At 40.9% G+C, this 22,624-nt stretch overlaps 2 protein-coding genes across 2 annotated transcripts; one reads left to right on the top strand and one right to left on the bottom strand.

Moving 5' to 3' along the window:
• Positions 1-598: 598 nt before the first annotated feature.
• On the bottom strand, positions 599-9,555 carry LOC119886982 (microtubule-associated protein 1B-like). Its single transcript, XM_038697998.1, has 4 exons — positions 9,380-9,555; positions 2,184-8,209; positions 1,362-2,076; positions 599-969 (listed from the first exon to the last, which is right to left on the bottom strand). The coding sequence occupies exons 1-4, from the start codon at positions 9,452-9,454 to the stop codon at positions 871-873; spliced, it is 6,915 nt and encodes a 2,304-aa protein (XP_038553926.1). The 5' UTR covers positions 9,455-9,555; the 3' UTR covers positions 599-870.
• Positions 9,556-11,951: 2,396 nt separating this feature from the next.
• On the top strand, positions 11,952-19,057 carry LOC119885869 (SH3 and cysteine-rich domain-containing protein 3-like). The gene is made up of 12 exons (XM_038696180.1): positions 11,952-11,968; positions 12,317-12,395; positions 14,016-14,172; positions 14,280-14,377; positions 14,464-14,545; positions 15,274-15,371; positions 15,787-15,850; positions 16,134-16,183; positions 16,386-16,489; positions 16,649-16,700; positions 17,929-18,066; positions 18,360-19,057. The coding sequence occupies exons 1-12, from the start codon at positions 11,952-11,954 to the stop codon at positions 18,456-18,458; spliced, it is 1,038 nt and encodes a 345-aa protein (XP_038552108.1). The 3' UTR covers positions 18,459-19,057.
• The last annotated feature ends 3,567 nt before the right edge of the window (positions 19,058-22,624 follow it).

The following is a 22,624-nucleotide window of genomic DNA, read 5'->3' as shown; positions in this document are numbered from 1 at the left end:
ATTTGGGTTTGATGATGATGTTGGAGAAACATCTCTGACATTTCAGTCTAAAATCTTCCATAGGTGTTCAATTGGGTTGAGAATTGGGTCATTGCAAAGGCCATAGCCTAAAATTCACATTTTTGTACTCAAAATAATGTTGCTCCTTGTGCCCTGTAAGGGAGCATCTACACTCTTTGTTTCCCCTCATTAATTCAGGTTTTTCTTTAATATATGACGATAATATGACTGTACTAACACATTCATGCTCCCCAGAGAAAAAAATTATTTTGATTTTAAATAGGGATACTGTATTTTTAGCCTTTTGTCTGAAATCTGATAAAACTGATGGTTGGAGCTGAACACAATTCTGTTAATGTGCTTTTAGGTTAAATTATCTAAACTAATTTTTCTGTTCTTTCCAACATACCACCAGAACAAGCAGATAATTTACTACAAACCAGACAAATAACATTAGACTAATTTATAGGCATTTTATTAAGAAAATGAGTAGTGAGAGGAGTCAAGGGTGGAAATGATTGGGTAGAAGAAAGAAGGTAAGGGGATGGGGATCGGGAAAAGGGAATGGAATGGAGGGAAGGGGGGGGGGGGGGGGGGATTGGGTACTAGAGGGAAGGTTAGGAGAGTTGGAAAATCTAATGAAGGAGAATTAACATACATGTTTTTGATTGTTGGGGAAAACCGGAGCACCCAGAGAAAACCCATGCACACAGTGAGAACATGTGTGGCAACAGTGTAAACCACTGAACCACTGTGCTGCTTGTTAGGAGAGGTCAGAGTGGAGCAAAAAGGGAGGGAAGGGGAATAGCGAGAGGCAATAGAGTAGGGTTTGGGGTTGGTTAAGTAGGGTGGAAGGGTGTCACTCGTTTGTCACATCTTCATTGAAGGAGCATAGAACAGCTGGAATCTCTTTAGCAAAGAAGGCCTTTTGGCCTGGACAGCCTGATCTTGAGATAACGCCTTCTTGTCCTTTTAAGATAATTTAAACAAAACAACAAGGTAAGTACAAAGCTAAAAAAATGAATTTGCCAACCAAGCAATGTTGAGGCCAACTGAATGTGTTTGGCTCTGAAGATGTTTCATGTCACAATCACTGGTGAATGCACTCAAATTCTTAAGTAAAACAAAACAATCAAAGACTAAATTTAGTACTACAATGAGAAAACCTTCTATTGCAAGCAAAAGTTCCTCATACACTACTTTCATTAAGTAAGAGTAATCAATTTTATCAGTAAAAAGATGTGTTGCTTTTCTCAGCCTGGATCTCATTGACATCAGTGTCAGAAGCAGTTTGTCCCAACATCACTGACGGTTCCCATCACATGCAGAGTCACTGGCCTGCAACAAGAAGAGCTTCTCACCTTGTTCTGCGTTTCGAACAGCAGTGGGCTATCTCGGTAATCTGTGACTTCCTCCTCCAGATGAGCCTCTGGCTGGACCTTATTCTTCCGCCATTTCCGCCCAAAGCTCCAACATGGTGATTTCTTCATGTGGACTTTTTTGTGATGTGCACTGGCCACTCTGTCATCTTTAGTCTCATGACCTGAGTGTTTCTGTGTCCTTTCAGTCTGAATTGTCTTCTTACTTGCAGTACCTAGACCTGTGAGGAAAGAATTCATTACCTGGGTAACTCCTGCCAACATCTCCTTGCATGCTCCACAAGTTGAGAACTGGCAGCAGGTAGCTGCATGGACATTGGAAGTTCCTCCAGCCAGTGAGGCTTGTATCGTCTCTGACAAAACAGGGTTGACTTCATCTGTGATCGATTTCACAATGGCCAACGTGAAAGCCTCGCCAAAGGAACCTTTCAAACTCTGCTGGATGTTATCCTGTCCTGTCACATTCTCCCAGAAATGCTCTAAGGGCAAGTTCTGACCAACAGTCTCTGTCCCACATACAGGGGAAAAGGCAGAACCTCTCTTAGTCATATTGTATGGAGGAGGAAATTCATCAATGGGTTTTGATAGCATATTGGTGATCGCCTCTATTATGAGCCTGATAACCTCTGTACCAAAGTCAACCAGTTTCTTCTTCACGTCCATGTTATAAACACCGTTGCTCATTTCGCTCCGCTGCCTTAAAAACGAAGTTGAAACGAAGTTAAAACACAAAAACAAAAATTTTCACAACATATGTCACAATATTATTCAACTGAGTTTCAGTGGGAAAGTTAGATGACCTACCTTTCAGTAAAATTGTCAAAGAATCCCTTGATTATGGTGTACAAGGTGTTTTTCAGGCCAGTGAGCTGAGCTTCTGCTGCTGCGCTGCTGTCCCCTTGAGAACCTTTAAAATAGTCTTTGTACAGGTCTTTCTCTGTTTCTGAGCTGGTGGTGGATGGTTTTGTGTCTGAAGACCTTTCTTCGTCATGATCTACTTGTGTGATGTCCTCATCCCCAACATCCACAAGTTCCAGAGGGACAGAGCTTAGGTCTGCTTTTGTCGTATCCCTTATGTCCTCCCTACAGCACATTAAGGCAGTGGGAGACGTGTCATCAGGAAATCGAGATCCTGGTTTTGTCAAGTGAGTGTCTTTAGATGTTGCATCCATTTCTGTGACCAGGTTGTTGTCATTGATTGACTCCATGAAAACCTTGGGTGTGACATCCTTATTTGCCACAGTTCCTGGGGTTGAGTCCCTGTACAGGTCTTTCTCTGTGACTGAAGACCACTCTGTGTGATGCTCTGCTGGTGGTGATGAGCTGGTGATGGATGGTTTTGAGGAGGGTTTTGATGGCTTCTCTTCTGGAGCGACATCCTCATCCTCCACATCCACCAGTTCCAGAGGAACTGAGCGTTGGTCTGCTTTTGTTGCATCCCTGATGTCCTCACTGGAACACATTGAGCCAGTGGGAGATTTCTCTTCAGGACGTGGAGAGCCAGGTTTCATGTCACTGCTGTCTGAACTGTCTGAACTACCAGCCTGAACTGAATCTTGTTCTTCGAGGGGGCCTGTTTTCTTTTGTCTCCATCTGAAGCTGTGCTTCCATATGGACATGATCTTCTTATACATCTTGCTGCCATGTCTGTCAGCAGATTTCTCTTCTGTCCTGTCAGAATCACAAGGCCCCTGTGTACTGACAGTCGGAGAGGACTTACAGACGTCTTTGTCATCCTCCTGAGAAGGTGAATCCATCTTGATGAAGGACATCTCCCTAAGAAATGGAGATCCTGGTCTTACCAAATGAATGTCTTTAGATGTTGCATCCATTTCTGTGACCAGGTTGTCCTCAATAAATGACTTTGTGACACCCTCGTGTGTGACTTCCTTATCTGCCACAGTTCCTGTGGTTGAGTCTCTGTACAGGTCCTTGTCTGTGACTGAAGACTTCTCTGTGTGATGCTCTGCTGGTGGTGATGAGCTGGTGATGGATGGTTTTGAAGAGAGTTTTGATGGCTTCTCTTCTGGAGGGACATCCTCATCCACCTTATCCACCTGTTCCAGAGGAACTGAGCGTTGGTCTGCTTTTGTTGCATCCCTGATGTCCTCACTGGAACACAATGAGCCAGTGGGAGATTTCTCTTCAGGATGTGGAGAGCCAGGTTTCCTGTCACTGCTGTCTGGACTGTCTGAACCACCAGCCTCAACTGAATCTTGTTCTTCGAGGTGGTCCATTTTCTTTTGTCTCGATCTGAAGCTGTGCTTCCATATGGACATGATCTTCTTATACATCTTGCTGCCATGTCTGTCAGAAGATTTCTCTTCTGTCCTGTCAGAATCACAAGGCCCCTGTGTACTGACAGTCGGAGAGGACTTACAGACGTCTTTGTCATCCTCCTGAGAAGGTGAATCCATCTTGATGAAGGACATCTCCCTAAGAAATGGAGATCCTGGTCTTACCAAATGAATGTCTTTAGATTTTGCATCCATTTCTGTGACCAGGTTGTCCTCAATAAATGACTTTGTGACACCCTCGTGTGTGACTTCCTTATCTGCCACAGTTCCTGTGGTTGAGTCTCTGTACAGGTCCTTGTCTGTGACTGAAGACTTCTCTGTGTGATGCTCTGCTGGTGGTGATGAGCTGGTGATGGATGGTTTTGAAGAGAGTTTTGATGGCTTCTCTTCTGGAGGGACATCCTCATCCACCTTATCCACCTGTTCCAGAGGAACTGAGCGTTGGTCTGCTTTTGTTGCATCCCTGATGTCCTCACTGGAACACAATGAGCCAGTGGGAGATTTCTCTTCAGGACGTGGAGAGCCAGGTTTCCTGTCACTGCTGTCTGAACTGTCTGAACTACCAGCCTCAACTGAATCTTGTTCTTCGAGGTGGTCCATTTTCTTTTGTCTCGATCTGAAGCTGTGCTTCCATATGGACTTGATCTTCTTATACATCTTGCTGCCATGTCTGTCAGAAGATTTCTCCTCTGTCCTGTCAGAATCACAAGGCCCCTGTGTACTGACAGTCGGAGAGGACTTACAGCCATCTTTGTCATCCTCCTGAGAAGGTGAATCCATCTTGATGAAGGACATCTCCCTAAGAAATGGAGATCCTGGTCTTACCAAATGAATGTCTTTAGATGTTGCATCCATTTCTGTGACCAGGTTGTCCTCAATAAATGACTTTGTGACACCCTCGTGTGTGACTTCCTTATCTGCCACAGTTCCTGTGGTTGAGTCTCTGTACAGGTCCTTGTCTGTGACTGAAGACTTCTCTGTGTGATGCTCTGCTGGTGGTGATGAGCTGGTGATGGATGGTTTTGAAGAGAGTTTTGATGGCTTCTCTTCTGGAGGGACATCCTCATCCACCTTATCCACCTGTTCCAGAGGAACTGAGCGTTGGTCTGCTTTTGTTGCATCCCTGATGTCCTCACTGGAACACATTGAGCCAGTGGGAGATTTCTCTTCAGGACGTGGAGAGCCAGATTTCAAGTCATTACTGTCTGACCCACCAGTCTCATCCAAATCTGGGTCTGTTTCGAGGTGGTCCATTTTCTTTTGTCTCGATCTGAAGCTGTGCTTCCATATGGACTTGATCTTCTTATACATCTTGCTGCCATGTCTGTCAGAAGATTTCTCCTCTTTCCTGTCAGAATCACAAGGCCCCTGTGTACTGACAGTCGGAGAGGACTTACAGCCATCTTTGTCATCCTCCTGAGAAGGTGAATCCATCTTAGTGAAGGACATCTCTCTAAGAAATGGAGATCCTGGTCTTGCCAAATGAATGTCTTTAGATTTTGCATCCATTTCTGTGACCAGGTTGTCCTCAATAAATGACTGCGTGACACCCTCGGGTATCACATCCTTATCTGCCACAGTTCCTGGGGTGGAGTCCCTGTACAGGTCTTTCTCTGTGACTGAAGACCACTCTGTGTGATGCTCTGCTGGTGGTGATGAGCTGGTGGTGGATGGTTTTGAGGAAGGTTTTGATGGCTTCTCTTCTGGAGCGACATCCTCATCCTCCACATCCACCAGTTCCAGAGTAACTGAGTAGAGGTCTGCTTTTGTTGCATCCCTGATGTCCTCACTGGAACACATTGAGCCAGTGGGAGATTTCTCTTCAGGACGTGGAGAGCCAGGTTTCATGTCACTGCTGTCTGAACTGTCTGAACCACCAGCCTCATCTGAATCTTGTTCTTCGAGGTGGTCCATTTTCTTTTGTCTCGATCTGAAGCTGTGCTTCCATATGGACTTGATCTTCTTATACATCTTGCTGCCATGTCTGTCAGCAGATTTCCCCTCTGTCCTGTCAGAATCACAAGGCCCCTGTGTACTGACAGTTGGAGAGGACTTACAGCCATCTTTGTCATCCTCCTGAGAAGGTGAATCCATCTTAGTGAAGGACATCTCTCTAAGAAATGGAGATCCTGGTCTTGTCAAATGAATGTCTTTAGATTTTGCATCCATTTCTGTGACCAGGTTGTCCTCAATAAATGACTTCGTGAGACCCTTGGGTGTGACATCCTTATCTGCCACAGTTCCTGGGGTGGAGTCCCTGTACAGGTCCTTGTCTGTGACTGAAGACTTCTCTGTGTGATGCTCTGCTGGTGGTGATGAGCTGGTAATGGATGGTTTTGAAGAGAGTTTTGATGGCTTCTCTTCTGGAGCGACATCCTCATCCACCCATTCCAGAGGAACTGAGCATAGGTCTGATTTTGTTGCATCCCTGATGTCCTCACTGGAACACATTGAGCCAGTGGGAGATTTCTCTTCAGGACGTGGAGAGACAGATTTCAAGTCACTACTGTCTGACCCACCAGTCTCATCCAAATCTGGGTCTGTTTCGAGGTGGTCCATTTTCTTTTGTCTCGATCTGAAGCTGTGCTTCCATATGGACTTGATCTTCTTATACATCTTGCTGCCATGTCTGTCAGCAGATTTCTCCTTTGTCCTTTCAGAATCACAAGACCCTTGTGTACTGACAGTTGGAGAGGACTTACAGACGTCTTTGTCATCCTCCTGAGAAGGTGAATCCATCTTAGTGAAGGACATCTCTCTAAGAAATGGAGATCCTGGTCTTGCCAAATGAATGTCTTTAGATGTTGCATCCATTTCTGTGACCAGGTTGTCCTCAATAAATGACTGCGAGAGACCCTTGGGTGTGACATCCTTATCTGCCACAGTTCCTGGGGTGGAGTCCCTGTACAGGTCTTTCTCTGTGACCGAAGACCTCTCTGTGTGATGCTCTGATGGTGGTGATGAGCTGGTGATGGATGGTTTTGAAGAGAGTTTTGATGGTTTCTCTTCTGGAGGGACATCCTCATCCACCTTATCCACCTGTTCCAGAGTAACTGAGTAGAGGTCTGCTTTTGTTGCATCCCTGATGTCCTCACTGGAACACATTGAGCCAGTGGGAGATTTCTCTTCAGGACGTGGAGAGCCAGGTTTCATGTCACTGCTGTCTGAACTGTCTGAACCACCAGCCTCATCCAAATCTTGTTTTTCTTCGAGGTGGTCCTTTTTCTTTTGTCTCGATCTGAAGCTGTGCTTCCATATGGACTTGATCTTCTTATACATCTTGCTGCCATGTCTGTCAGCAGATTTCCCCTCTGTCCTGTCAGAATCACAAGGCCCCTGTGTACTGACAGTCGGAGAGGACTTACAGCCATCTTTGTCATCCTCCTGAGAAGGTGAATCCATCTTAGTGAAGGACATCTCTCTAAGAAATGGAGATCCTGGTCTTGTCAAATGAATGTCTTTAGATGTTACATCCATTTCTGTGACCAGGTTGTACTCAATGAATGACTCCATGACACCCTTGGGTGTGACATCCTTATCTGCCACAGTTCCTGGGGTGGAGTCTCTGTACAGGTCTTTCTCTGTGACTGGAGACCTCTCCTTGCGATGCTCTGCTGGTGGTGATGAGCTGGTGGTAGATAGTTTTGAGGAGGGTTTTGATGGTTTCTTTTCTGGCATGACATCCTCTTCATCCACACCCAACCGTTCCAGGGGGGCAGAACTTAGGTCTGCTTTTGTTGCATCCCTGAGGTCCTCACTGGAGCGCATTGAATCAGTTGGAGATTTCTCTTCAGGACATGGAGAGCCAGCTTCCTTGTCACTGCTGTCTGACCCACTAGCCTCATCCAAATCTTGTTTTTCTTCGAGGTGGTCCTTTTTCTTTTGTCTCCATCGGAAGCTGCGCCTCAATACAGACTTGATCTTCTTATACATCTTGCTGCCATGTCTGTCAGAAGATTTCTCCTCTGTCCTGTCAGAATCACAAGGCCCCTGTGTACTGACAGTCGGAGAGGACTTACAGACGTCTTCATCCTCCTGAGAAGAGTCTATAGCTGTGACCAGGTTGTCCTTCTTGAATATCTCCATGACACCTTTTGGTGTAACAGCCTCTGCCACAGTTCCTGGTGTTGAAAACATCTTGGAAACCATGTCTTCCTGGGTGACTTCCTGTGTCTGTCCTTGGTGCTCGGCAAATACTCTCCGGAGGCTAAAAAATCTTTGCAACTGCCGAGAACAACAAGCCGCTGAGGATTTGTCATCAGCCTCTGACTTTGGTTGTTCCTCGGCTTCCCACCTGGATATAGATTGCATTAGTTCATTAATATTTCCCATGGCCTGGTCCAGTATCTCCTCGACGAACATGCTAGCAATCTCGGAGGTTACTGATGTGGCTGAGGAAGCAGAGGAATCCGTCTCATCGCTTTCCCTGATGTTAGAGAGTCTTGATGTTGACCCTGTCTCTTTATCTTTGACACTTTCTGCCTCATTCTCCATTTTAACTGGATCCAGAGGGCGTTGTCTGGTATTTTCATTCTATTGGGGAAAAAATCATACAGTGGTAAAATGTTAAGATTGAGCTTCTAATTGTTCTCCTGTTGCTATCACAATGCACTAGTGGAGCATTGTATAACATTGTGATAACTACATATCACTGCACAATTGTTAATTTTATTGTTTGTAGTCAGTTTCCCAGATCAATTTCTATTCATCCATCTCCTACACATAAAATGTTACGCAAGCTATTAAAAATTACATCTCTCTCATTTGTTCACTTTTTGCTTAATTTCTTTCTTCTGCTTTTCCCAATTGATATGATCTCATCAATATAATACTTTATTTAATTTTTAGAGAAGCAAAAGATAATTTAACTTCACTCCAGTCTGTTGAACAGATACACTACACAGTTTTAATTAATAAAAATACAGCTGTCAACACCAGCTGTCCTACACTCACAAATGAACACCAACTGACTTTACTACACTCCATTTTCTCTGTTTTAAACAACTCATCTCTAAACTACTGTGAAGTCTTTTTTTTTTTTACGATTTATAACACGTGTTATCATGTGACTGAAGTCCCATAGTGAGCCATCTTCATTCGCTGATGAAGAAGATAGATCAAAGTTATTATCATTATTATAAAATTATTTTGTGACACGTGCAGTCATCGTTTATAGCAAAATCACTGCTAATTAACAGAAAAGTATGTTTGCAAAGTCAGTATAACTGTTGCAACTGTTAAAGCAGAGTCCGTTCAGTACAGTATCTCCTATCCCTTGCATGCATAGTGTCAGACTTTACCATATGGTTCCATTTTTAGATTCCCATTAACCAAAACACACTACTGCGGCATGTTAAAATATTAATAAATATATAAAACTAATAAGTCACAGAGTGGCCCTTGCCAATGTTCCTTTATTATATTATTAGATCATTGTTAGGGATGCACTAAAGTTGTAAGCTGTTGGATATTTACATTTTAACTTCTACACATAGAGTTGTTTGGTTTATTCTAAAAAAAATGCATCATACTGGTAATTTGTTTTGTATGTAAACTCTTAATCTTAAAAGTAACTAAAGCTGTAAAATAGTGCAGTAAAAAGTACAAATTCCCCTTTAAAATGTAGCTGGAGTGAACTGGAGTAGAAATGTAATGTAACCTGGAAAATACCCTTGATACTTGATTTAATTTGTAAATCTATACCTTTTTATGTTGAGACATCTTCAGACTTTCTTTCTTCCTCTCTACTTCTTTCATTTCTTTCCATATATTGACCATACTTTCTTGAGTTAAAGTGATAAATTGTCTGTGTGGCTGAAATGTTCTCAGTTCAAAGTCCAGGACAGAAATGAGGATTTTCTGTGAAGATTCTCTGACTGCATTCTGAGTGATGGAACAAAGTGATGACTGACAGTGTTCAGAATCTGGTGGTTCTGTTCCATTCTAACACGCACAAACACGCATAAACGTAAATTTTAAAAAAACATAAGCAAGTTTATAACACATACAACACACATATATCATCAAACATTACAGTATAACTCCTGAAGACATTTTATATAGTGACTATGGATGCTCAAAATTGTAGATAACTACATGAGTAAACACTTAGAAAGACCTCATGTCTGCTTACAGTTCCTTGTTTTTAAGAAGTGAGACTTGGTTAAAATGCCTTGGGCTGTATAATGTACCATTAATCCATGTTTTTAGTCAGAAAACATGGGGACAGAGCAACAGGAATGACATGCAATAGAGATGCTTGGCTGGAATCAGACCAGAGAAGTTTTCAGTTACATAGTACACATCTAGGCCAAGGGCGCACACCCTTTTCTTAAATGTTTTTATTGAAAGAACAGATTTTAAAGCTTGACTCAAGTCTCACAAATAATTTAACACTCTGCTGACTTCTGCACATACATACACACTTGTGCTGTATAAACACAAAGCACATTTAAAAACCCCCACAGCCAGTGGCCATAAGGAGCCCAGAATCACAATCTCACATACACTTAAATATGTGCATATAGTATTTTCAGTTCCCTAACAAGAATCAAGCCATGCCAAGAGTAGCCTTAAACATACAGGTGGGGGACAAATTAAAACCTGAATAAAGGAGTGGAGAAACATATCAAACGCAGATGTTTCTGTGCACCAGGGCTCACTGAATTGTTTGGTGAATTTTAAAGTGATGTAAATAAAATTATATGGCCTTTACAGTCATCACATATCAAACCCAGTTTAACACCTACATAATATTTTGGGCCAATATTTATGGCAATGCGCTCCACTGCCATCTCCATGAGACCAGATGATATAATATAAACTTTCATCTTCATCTTTTTAGTGATGTCTTTGACTGTCCATACTAAGACACTTCATGTTTGTTTTTCCTTTCATTTGTAACCCATTTGCATTTTAAACCCACCTATTTTGTATCCAGACCTATGATGCATTAAGGATCCAAGTATCCATCTCATTTGCAATCTAGCTGTAATATGTACTCCAGTCAGTTTGCCTCTTTTAACCTTTGTTTCCATTGCTCCACAGATTGTGGATTATGTTTAAACAAGTTAAGTGTGAACTTTTGAGTTGTTACTGGAACGCAGCTCAACTTACATTCATGGAAGAGGCTCTTGCGTATAAAAGTTTGTGTGATACGTTCTGTGTGAAAATGGACATTTTGTGATTTAAACAGGTTAATTTAACTAAACATTTTATTCACAGTGCTTCACTGAATGTAATGTTCATCTTCTGGTGATGATATATTTAAAATCCCAAAACAAACAACTGACAAAGTCCACAAATTGTTTGTGTGTGTGATAATAATCTTAACTTTGCTGAGTGAGGAAGCAGAAGCTGGGCACTCTAGGTTTTTTTAACCCTTCAGCTGGGAGAGCTTCTCAGCATTTAAAGTTCTCAGCTGTCCCAAACAGTCACATGTACACACACACACACACACACACACACACACACACACACACACACACACACACACACACACACACACACACCAAACTGAGGGCTGGGCTGGGTTGGCATGCAGGCATTTCTCATCCCAATCTCCCACCTGTTGGAGTCTCATTTACTAAGTTGAACATGCAAAGGACTGGACAACAGAGCTCGCAGAAAAAGCCAGAAAGTGTCCGAAGAAGATTCAAGCTCCAGAGTTTCGCTCCTGACGGCACAAAGTGTGTAAGGGCTTGAAGTGGATTACAAGTTTCACGGTCAGTTGACAGCTTTTGCATAAATGTACATCCAGAATAATGATCTACCCTCCCGTAATCACTTTTTAACATCTTACTAATTATTTTCTTGTTTGTTTCCTTAACATTTATTCTAACATGCAGAGAAACTGGGGGGGGGGGACCCTCTGTAAATCCGTTTGCCATATATCTTCTACCATGTTACAAGTGAATCCTGTTTAACTTAGCTAAGATCAAGTTGCCTCCCAGGAACAGACCTCAGTGTTAGCTCTACATTGTTCACTGATAACTAAAGTAATACCAAACACAGTGAGAAGACCTATGAAGTAATTATAAATATGTGAACTTTGTGAACAATACTGACAGATCTAAGGTTACTATTTGGTCATTATTTGTAAGTCGAGCAGAAGGGAGTTGCTGTATTATAAGATACCTAAAGGGATTTCAGAGGACACTTTTTGGGAATCTCTTTGGAGAATTGATGCTCACGTGTTTTCTGTCTACAGTGCCATCTCCTGGTCCAGACTCTATATATCTGGGGGGAATAAAACCTTGACTGTCCAACCAACACCATGGCTCATTATGACTCGTAAGTTCAGTCTGCAGACGGGACCAGGAAAGTAACGAACAAGTTTCCATATGTAGATAATTCATTCACAAATTACAAATAATTGCTAAGTTTGTCCGTACTTTTAAGGCCAGGTTTGTTGATGTTTTTTTCTAATGGTTTAACAGATTTAAGAATCTTGCAATATCAGAAAATAATCTTCCGACCAAATGACTGGAAGTGCACAGCTGGAAAAAATTAAAGAGTATTATGTGAGGCAGACATTGATACAGCAGGACCCACACCGGCATGAGAAATCTGAGTCACAATTTGTCTTTTGCATTCCAACATTTGCTTCCCACTTTGACATTTGCTTCCCGACGATGACAGGTTGGATGACAAGGACTCTCTGGATATTCATGACAACCCACCTCTCCCTGATAATGTGGTGAAAGAGGAGGACAACACGGTGAGACATCCAATATCCACTTACTTTGTGGCACACACATCAAGGGGTTGTTTACAAGCCAAACATCCTGAAAACTGATTCATTCGTGCTAAGTAGCTCTGAACAAAAAGTGTTACCTTAGGAAATATTCATGTCATGACTGTGATCAACGTTGGAGCTCATGTTTTGTAGGAATTACTGGTTATAAAAGCGTCTGTTTACCCAAATAACAAAATAAAACACCACATGTTCTCTGGCACCTCCAGCGGTATCTGGTCATGCAGAAAATTAATAATAATAATACAATCATATATTTAAAATAGGAAATTGGCTGAAATGGAAATAAAATAAGCTAATTTGTCATCAACCATAACACATTAAAGTCAATTATATTTTGTATAATCTCTCTAAAACGTGTCGAGTTTTTTATTTTTAAGTCAAAAGTAATTTGATAAATAGCTTTTATTCTCACGTTTGTGAGTAGGAGTAAAAGAAAAAAAAATCTCTTGAGGATGTATTTTGGGAATACAGGTGAACTAAGCCTTTAACATATATTGATTTGTATTCATTCAGCCTAACATCTTATCCCCTCACACTTTTTAATACTTGACATAGAATTTATGTATATCACATCACCTGTTTTTCTGCTCTTTTTATTTTTGAACAACTGCCAAAGTGGGTTTAAATGAGTCAACTAAAAGCTGATGAATGTACTGAGGCATTGTGGAAGGTTTGTTTAGGAATCCTGACAGCCAAATGGAGTTGCAGAGTGATGGTGCTGTAATGTGTGAACTGTCCCTGCTATTATCAGTTACTGTAGTGTAAATCCACAGCCTGACGGCCGCAGGGCACCTCTAATCCTGCCAATGATGGAGAGTCGGAGCCAGTTCAGTCTGTCAGGTGTCCCTCTGAGTGTGTGTGCGTGCAAATCTGTGAATGTGCGTGTGACATCCTTATGGCTCTGTTTGACTAGACTGTAGTATATTTAGGAGTAGCAATGTCAAGCTTTGTTGCATTCAGTTGGGAATACTGATGGTCTCTGTTGAAGGTTATTTTGAGATCTAAGCCTTTTCAGTCTATCCCACCTGTGGTGTGTGTGCACGCATGCACACACACACACACACACACACACACACACACACGCGTGCTTGCGTGCGTGCATGAAAACTGCCAGTAACAGTCAGAATTACTTTGTAAACTCAGTTTATGAATCCCAAGATGAAAATGTTAACAGACATGTAGTAGTCTTGACACGTGTGTGTGTTTGATGGCATCATTCATCATTCATGGCTCTGGCTCTGGCTGATATGATACAGTTTACTTGTGAACACCAGATGGATATGACTCAGATCGCAGGGTGGTTCAGTATTAATAGAAACATTCTAATAAATCTGTCAGGCTGTGGGTGGGACTGTTAGGGTTAAATAAAGAGGCAAACAGAAGATTCAATGGAATCCCGAAATGGGATCAAAAACAAACTGGTAGATAAAATTGTGATATACACCATTGTTGACCTTTCTCTACTCTCACGCCCAATCTAAGTTGCTTCTTGTTTTTTGTCTTCCAGCTGTTGGAAGACTGTAGATGTATGAGTCATTTTAATTCTGCTCTGTTGTGCTTTTGAAACTCACCTATCCCCAGGTATATTTCATTTATGATGAGGAGGTGGAAGAGGAAGAGAAAGAGGAATCCCGTCCTTCAGAACCCGTCAAACCAGTCAACGACCGACCCCACAAGTTCAAGGACCACTACTGCAAGAAACCAAAATTTTGTGACGTCTGTGCGCGCATGATAGTTTGTACGTCTATTTTATCTCTTTTTGTTTCCTGCACTACAAAATAAGTTCAGTGCATCTTTATGAATGTAATGCATGTAATTTTACATTATTTTGTTTTTTCTCTTTAGTAAACAATAAGTTTGCATTGCGATGTAAGAACTGCAAAACCAGCATCCACCACCAGTGTCAGTCCTATGTCGAGTTCCAGAGGTGTTTTGGCAAAATTGTGAGCTTCAAGTTACAAAGCACTACTGGCTTTAATTTTAAAAAGCACAACAGAGAATTTTTGTACATATTGCTCTCCTCTTTTAGCCTCCAGGATTCAGACGAGCCTACAGTTCTCCTCTCTACAGCAGTCAGCAGAATGCCACAGTTTCACAGCTGCTGCCCTTTTGTGAGTCCAACTCATGTATAGTTTTCTACATGAAGACAGATTCCGTCCTAAAACCAAATTAACCATTAATTGTCTTAATGTTGGTCAGTTTTTTTTGTAAAAATATGCTACAACTTAAAAAAAATATATTTACCTTCCAGATGTTGAGTTTCAGTTCGTAATCTTGTCACGAAATAAGCATATATGTTACATATACATAGATGGACAATGAACATAATGGAAAGTTAATTTTATAAATATAATGTTTAATTGTTTAAATGTTGGTCTTTGCTGTCCAGTTTTTCACTTTTAACTCTCAGCTTTTTTTCTTGGTCAAATGCAGTATGTGCAAAAGCTCTGAACTAAACTGAAAGAGACTTTATGTTGTAAGAAGTCCCAGTAATAGATTAGGTGTCTAATCAATTGTCACCATTTACCATCACAGATGAAAACATTGGCTGTTTAGTCTTAAGAAAAGGTTCACAAACCAACTATAACCATCCAAGACTGTAGGAACAACATCAACAATAACATCAGTCCTGTTTTTCAGTTTTCCACTGCAATTACAGTAAAGTAAAGATCAAATTTAAATACCTCTTGTTAGAGCTGGACAGTAGGTCTCACTCAATTCAAATTAGCTTTATTGGCATGAATGTGTAACAACAATATTGCCAAAGCATCATACATCATACATACTCAACTGCATTCATGTTTTCTCTGTTTATTGATTGATGACGTTTGATTGACAGCACAGTCAAACCGCACTGACCCTGTGTTTGAGACGCTGCGTATTGGTGTGATCATGGCCAACAAGGAGCGTAAAAAAGGGTCCGACGACAAGAAGAATGTGAGCACTAAAAAACACTTACACACATACAGCACACAGATATCTGGACACATGGTGAAGTATATATATATTTTCTATTTTTTTCTTCTGTTCATTTACATTGCATTATGGTAATTCATAAATATAACACATGTTTATTGTTGAAAGCATTCTTTCTTTACAGCATTTTTTCCCACACCTGCCTAAAACTCTTGCACAGTACTTTATGTACAGTATGTTGGTAACTCTAGCCCCAACTGTAGGAAGACTTTAGGTCATCAGGTTGATTACTACAATCGTCTTTTTAAATGTTCAATTTAAATGTATTTTTTTTTTAATTTAATCTGATAATTAAAGCACAGTTCAGTTATTAAATGTGTTGCTGAAAGTTCTATATAAATGTTTAACTATTGTTTATCCTAAATTATCCAAACAGATGATGATGATGATGGACGATGATGAGTCCCAGCCCAAACAGGAGGATGGAGGAGGTGAAGGAGGTAAGTGCGTGCTGAACAGGGTAGAGATCCAATAGTGTTTGACAAGTGCATCAACAGCATGTTGCAGGTTCGAGTCCAGCTGGGGACCTTTGTTACCTTCCTTGTATATCGCTCTCCCTGACTCTTTGCCTTCTGTTTGTCTTTTGATCCAGCACCAGCAAGTTTTGGGGGGATGGGCACAGCAGCAGAAATACTTTCAAATATTCCTTAATGGAGGTATACAATATGTGAAGGTGAACAATTTTGTTTTTGTTTGACTAATTTTTATTGTGTTGTGTACCAGCAAACACAGAAGGAGATAAGAGAGGAGACAAGACTCCTGCAGATGACAAGGTCAGAGATGATGATGATGATGGTGATGAAAATATAATAAACTCACTGTTGTTGACAGTAGTGGTAACAGCGATGATAATGACGAACTCATTGAAAATAAGGCGATTTTGAATAATGTGAAGTACCAACCTTGATGAAGATACTTTCTTAATGACTGGTGATGTTAAGTCAATGATGTGCTTTGTGTGTTTGTGTTTATCAGAGTAAAAAGCTTCAGCCAGGGAAGATCGGCGTGTTCAGTCAGTCTCACTACTATCTGGCACTGTACCGCTTCAAAGCCATAGAGAAAGATGATCTGGATGTTCAGTAAGTCCCTCTCCACACCTTGTCTAATCTCTCTCAGTGTGCCTCTTTCAGTTTTTCATACTCTCGTTCCTTCTGACTGCAGTCAGAACTTGATTTTGTCATTATTTAATATTTCCCCTTAAAATACTCTTACTCTCTAAAATACTGTTTATTCCCAAGTGCTGGTGACCGTATCACAGTGATAGATGACTCCAATGAGGAATGGTGGAGGGTGAGTCCTAGATTTGTTGTCTCATATTATTCGTGGTGATGTTTTCAATCATGTCTGCTCTACAGAAGTTATGACATTTTTTATGAACAGACATCCAGATGGCTTGAGGATCGATTAAGTAAATTTAGGTCGTGATCTAGGTCTGGGATTTCTTTTGCCATTAGTTGATTATTTTGTCTCCTAACAATTAAGCTGTGTCCACGTGCTGGAGGGAAGGAAGATCCAACTCCTGTGATTTCCAAGTCGGCTACTTTGGAGCATGGTGTTGAATATTTATGTAGCTGTGAAGTCAATTGACAATCAAAGATAATGTAGAGCTGCAGCTTTGCAAGTCAGTGAGCTGATCGTCAGTGTTGAGCTTGTAATTTACAGTGATCCTTTGTTTAAAAAGCTCTGAGTTCCAGGTCTAATCATTTGTACTAATCATTTGCAGCCTCTGAACTCCAGCGCAAAATGTTACAGTATTTCCCTTTTCTTTAAAGTGTCAATCCTTCAGATTTATGTCCTGATTGGTTTAGTGATAGCTGTTGGTGGTAAGAGCAAATGTGGTTTAATACCACAGGTCACAAAATTCTGGGGGGCAACAAACAAACTGTTGTCGTTTTAACAAAGTCAGGCAGTAATTAGCCTTTTCCCATCATTCTGTGAACAACCGTGATCTGATTTTATGCTGCACACGCATGAGTCTGCGAACAGCAGGGCACGGTGAAAGGAGTAGGTTACCTTGCTGAGAAGTTGGAGGTGTGCAGTCTGTCACCTTTGGTTTATATAGGGGAGACCATAAATGTCTCCACTATATATGATTCCCAGTCTTATCTCCAACACACCAAAATAAAGAATTTAGAACTTGAAATGTGTCATAGTGTTTCTTTCTATGGCTGTGAGGACAGTTGATGCTCACACACACATACACACAGCGCTTTATCTAACAGCTAGCTCACTGTGGCTGTTCCTTTTTGTTCCATTACTCCCTGCAATGTTTTGAACTGACCCGCTGTAAACAAAATGCAGAAAATGACCACTGTCTTGGTTTGTAGAGGCATTTTCTTTATGAATGATAGCTATCAGTGTCTACTATATAATACAATAGTTGGTTTCTGTACTGCCCTCTGTCAATGATCCATCCAACTATTTTATTGTCAGTCACTCAGGTTTCAATGCTACAATGGACAGTCTTTTCATTTTTGAAAGAATCTGCAGCTCACTGTTAAAGCTTTTGCTCCACCAGGGGAAGATCAGAGAGAGAACGGGCTTCATACCAGCCAACTACATCATCCGAGTGCGCGCAGGAGAGAGGGTCTACAAGGTGACACGCTCTTTTGTTGGCAACAGAGAGATGGGCCAAATCACTCTAAAGAAAGACCAGGTTAACACACATGCACACGTGCACATGCACTCCTAGGCAGACACATGATTATATAACCAAACCATAAATGTCTCCACTATATATAAAACTAATCCCAGTCTTATTTCCCACACACAAAAATAAACAAATGCGAACTTGAAATATTAATCTAATAGTCTTTCTGTTTCTTTGTATTGCTGTGTGCACAGCTGATGCTCATAGGTGTAGAAACACAAACAGACACATACACAAACACATTGTTGTATTACCTACACTTGCAAAAGTCTAAGTGTGGTTGTTGTGTGTGTCATCAGATTGTGGTGAAGAAGGGTGAGGAGGTAAACGCCTACCTGAAGGTCAGCACAGGACGGAAGATCGGCTTTTTTCCAACCAACCTGCTGCAGGAGATCTGAAGAAGATCAGCAGACGTCGCTTCAAACCTCATCATAGTTTCATACCCTACTTTAGCTTGCACGCCTGGTCCAAAGCAGCAATAACACTTTATTCTTTATACTCTTACAACACACGTTTTGCTTTGTTTGACCTTGCAAAGCCCATGTGTTTTGGAGGCATGGGATAAATGGGCCGGTAAATAACAGAATAAAAATATAAAGGTTTGGTCCACAAAAACTAAACTAAACTGAGCATCACGGTTGTTTATTTAAAATTACATTTTTCTCTGTTCATACAACTTCATGCAAGTGTTTAGCCATAGTCAACAAGACTATACAGTGCACAGGTCACATTCACCGATTTTATTTTTAGTCAGATTTTGTATCTCTTACTTTTAATATCACAGCACTTTCTTTTGTTTTAGGAGCTCTTGGGCCCTGCAACTGTGTTAAACTACAATATACACTAAACCATGTATTTGTGATTACAGTTAAAGAGGGGTTAGAAATGATGTCACCTCTTCCTGTAGACTTCCATTGATGTTCTGTAAAAATGTTTTTGTGCATCTTGCTATTTTGCTCCATTTTGCAACAGTTATTTCTACCAACAATACTTGGCATACTATACTATACTATAACATTTACTATATTACTGTAAATGGTATGTGGTATGTTCTTTGTTTTGCCATAAAGAGACACATTTCTGTTCAACTTTATTACTATTTCTCTTATTACCTGTATTCTTCAAACTGAACTCATATAGTTGTGTGAGGTAGGAAAGTATGTGTAATCACATTTTACATGTAGACTCTTCTGTAAATATGGACTTAGGTAGGTATAGTAAGTGATTGTAATCCAATACAATACACTTTAGGTTAAAGTCAGCAAATATTTCCTTACAGTTTGCTATTTCTCCATTTTGTGTGTGCGCTCTAAAAAAGTATCCAGTTTTCCTGCACAGCCCTGGCTCTGTAAATGAATGACAAAGAAAGCGGTGTGGACCTTGCCAATCAGCAACAGGTGACGTTAGTGCTTATGGACAGGACTGGTGGGGGCAGTGGGAGAGAGAGTTCTATACACCGGCATATTCGAAAGTACCGGACACACTCTAGGCCCTGTGAAGATGAAGAGATGATAGGCAAGGGTGAAGGAGTTTCAACGCTGGAAAAACCTCAGAGATTTGAAATTTGGGTGACAGAGCTACTGAGGGAGCACTGAAGGGACAAGTATAGCCTATATGTTTGGCAATTGAGTTCAAATATCAACAGTCTTCCTGCAGAAAAAAGAAGAGAAAAAATAGACATTTAGTTTCCCATTTTCCCATTTACACATGGGAATGAGTCAAAAATATAGCAGACTCACTTGCTCTAGCTCCCATCCATATTTTTCAGGTTAAAGATGATCTAATATCACATATGTGCGTCTGTCCATCATGTATCCTCATTATAGTAGTGGGAAACAGAGATACACATTAGTTTCATTATATAGACATGTAATGTGTTAGTGTGTAAAAGAAGTGTCAAAAAAATGAGGTGAATCTGTGAAGAGGTACTGATTTTGATATCACTAAGTTATTGGTGTCATTCATAGTGAAGGGAAGAATGCTTTCATTTCCTGTCGGGGAACAAATGAGAGACTTAAATGAGACAGAGGCATTTCCAGAACTTTGAAAGTATGCAGAGATATTTTCTATAGCTATACCCTGAGTGCAGTGTAATTACCCATTGGAGCCACTGTGGGGATGGTTTGGTATGTACAAAGACAGCTTGGAGATCAGGAATGCAGGGAATGGCATCTGTGGGTCCGAAGAGACATATCATTAGTGCCTACGGGTCTGAATAACACCTAGGCACACAGACCTTTTCATCTTGCCAGCTGATTGTTCTCAGTACAATAAATCCTTCCTTTACTTCTCCTACTTTTGCTTGTTCACTGTTTGTTTTTCTAGATCTGATTGGTTTTCTCATTCATCACCTCTTTGTTTTTGTGTGTGTCTTCCTGGCTTCCATCTTTCAGCGACCACGTTCGGATGCAGATGATGAGTTTCCTGGTCACGCCTTCTTCCTCCTCTGTTCTCTGTCAGAGGAAAGGAGCAGCGTGGCCCTAGCAGGTAGCAGTGCCAGGCTTCAGCCGTCCTCTCATTGGACAACAGAGCACCCCTTCAGACACGGGTCACTTCCTCCTGGGAAACAGCCTCTGCTTCATGCCGCTCTGGACCGAGGGGCCGCGTGGAAGATAGCACAGCTGCCATGTTGTCATCTGCGACCTCCTGACCCTGCCACTTCAGACTGGCAATACTGAGGAGGGTTTTCAAAACGTTTGTGGATTTCTGTGGGTGGATGATTTTATGTGTGTCTGTATATATATATGTATCTGTTCAATTCAAGAGAATTTCATTTTTATTGGAGACACCATATCAAGAGCAAAACTTAGAGTCTAACTGCAGGTAAACTTTGAGTTTTATTTATTTGCTCTGGTTAAAATCAAACAAAGGGCATATAAATAACATTGGAAAGTAAAAAAGGGCTCCTTCATAACCTCTATTTACAGTTCACAATCTCAACTTGAGCTCCAGTACTTTGCGACCCTGCACAGGATAAGATACAGATAATGGATTGATGGATGGACTCGAGGTTCATGTTCTGGTTTATTCTGAAACTGTCGACCACATCACATGGTCCCCAAGTGCAAATTGAGTTTGCTCCGTTGCCATGGAAACCTGCTGCAGATGTTCAAACCTTCGCATGATTCTGAACCTCTAGGTCTTCTCATCCACATTGACTTGAAAGCTGAACTGAAACCACAGAAACAGTATGAAAGTTAATACATGCACATTTCCATGGCAACAGCCACAGCTGGAGCTTGAGTTGAGATTGCTTTGTCAAGGTCACAAATCTGACCTGTTAAGCTGAGATTTCAGAATGCCAAAGATGTATGTAAATTAAGTAGCTAGAAAAGCAGGAAAGATGTCCACTGAAACGTAAAGCTCCATAAGTTAGGATTACTACATTGTGTTATCTCTGATAGAAAGATGTTTGGGCAGATAAAGGCCTTGACTTGTAATACCAATTGCTTAATAAAAGGCTTATTAGGCTGCAATCAGTAATATTTCTGGACATTCATGACATCAGAAAAAGTATTAGTTCAGCAATCAAAACTAAATACATTGCCAGGTGCAACAGGTACACATTATGTATTTCGGTACTTTTAAAACCAGCAAGAAGAAGTATCAAAAGTAAAGGCGCAAAAAGATTGTTCTAAATTTAAATTGAGGATAAAAAAATGAGCTTTCCTGTGTACAACCAACATATTGCAGCACATATATTACATACTGATTTACAATGTGTTGTACTGAGACACAGTAATAAAATGTAATGATGATGTTACCCAACAGAGGTCCCTGTTGCACCTGATATAGAGTGCGGAAATTCTCACTTAACCAATTTCACACACCACAGGGACCCTGTGTGTTTATTCTGTGTAAGGGTTGTGAAGCTGATGTGCAGTCTGTCCAGGCTGAAGGATCGCAGGCTTGCAAGAGGGAAGAAAATTGTTATTTTTAATACTAATTATCATGTGGTTGTAAATAACTGTGCAGAGCTGCTGGTGATAATTCATTTTGTGATAATCTCATATTTCCACAGTATTCAGGTGATTTTCTGTCTATGCTATCAAAGGCAGACATTCAATAGGTTGTATTCATAGTTTGTATTTAATTCAGGGATTTAAATTATAGTTAAATGTTCCACAACCCCCCTTTCCTTGATATGTGATCCTTAGGTGTCAAGTATCACACCCATGGGTGCAGTTTGAGGCCACACACAGCTTGTTATTTTCAATGCTTAACTGAAATCTCCCTGAATATGTGACATGTAATTTGCTGCACATGTTCGCAGAGCATTATACGCCACTGAAAAGTAATTCAACTTTGTGAGGTGTCAAACTGCACTCATGGATGGGCAGAAAGTAACGCATCCCTTTTTAAGAGTGCAGGCTCTGCATCATCTCATTGACCCACCACATTCAGAATCACATTTAGCATCCAGTCGAAGAGAAAATCCATCTTCCCTCTGCCAGCCGTTGAGAAATGTAGCAATGTGTGAGGAAAAATAATAACATAAAACTATATTAGAGATCCTCTTTGCCTAGCAGAGAAGGTATTGATTTTTAGAGAAACGTTATAGAAA

This window comes from Micropterus salmoides, unplaced genomic scaffold (assembly GCF_014851395.1).
Source record: "Micropterus salmoides isolate LMB-PRFRI ecotype aquatic unplaced genomic scaffold, ASM1485139v1 Ms_hic_scaffold_4, whole genome shotgun sequence".
NCBI classification, from domain to species: domain Eukaryota; kingdom Metazoa; phylum Chordata; class Actinopteri; order Centrarchiformes; family Centrarchidae; genus Micropterus; species Micropterus salmoides.
The sequence above is the reverse complement of the archived record's forward strand: the minus strand, read 5'-3'. Positions and strand labels throughout refer to the sequence as shown.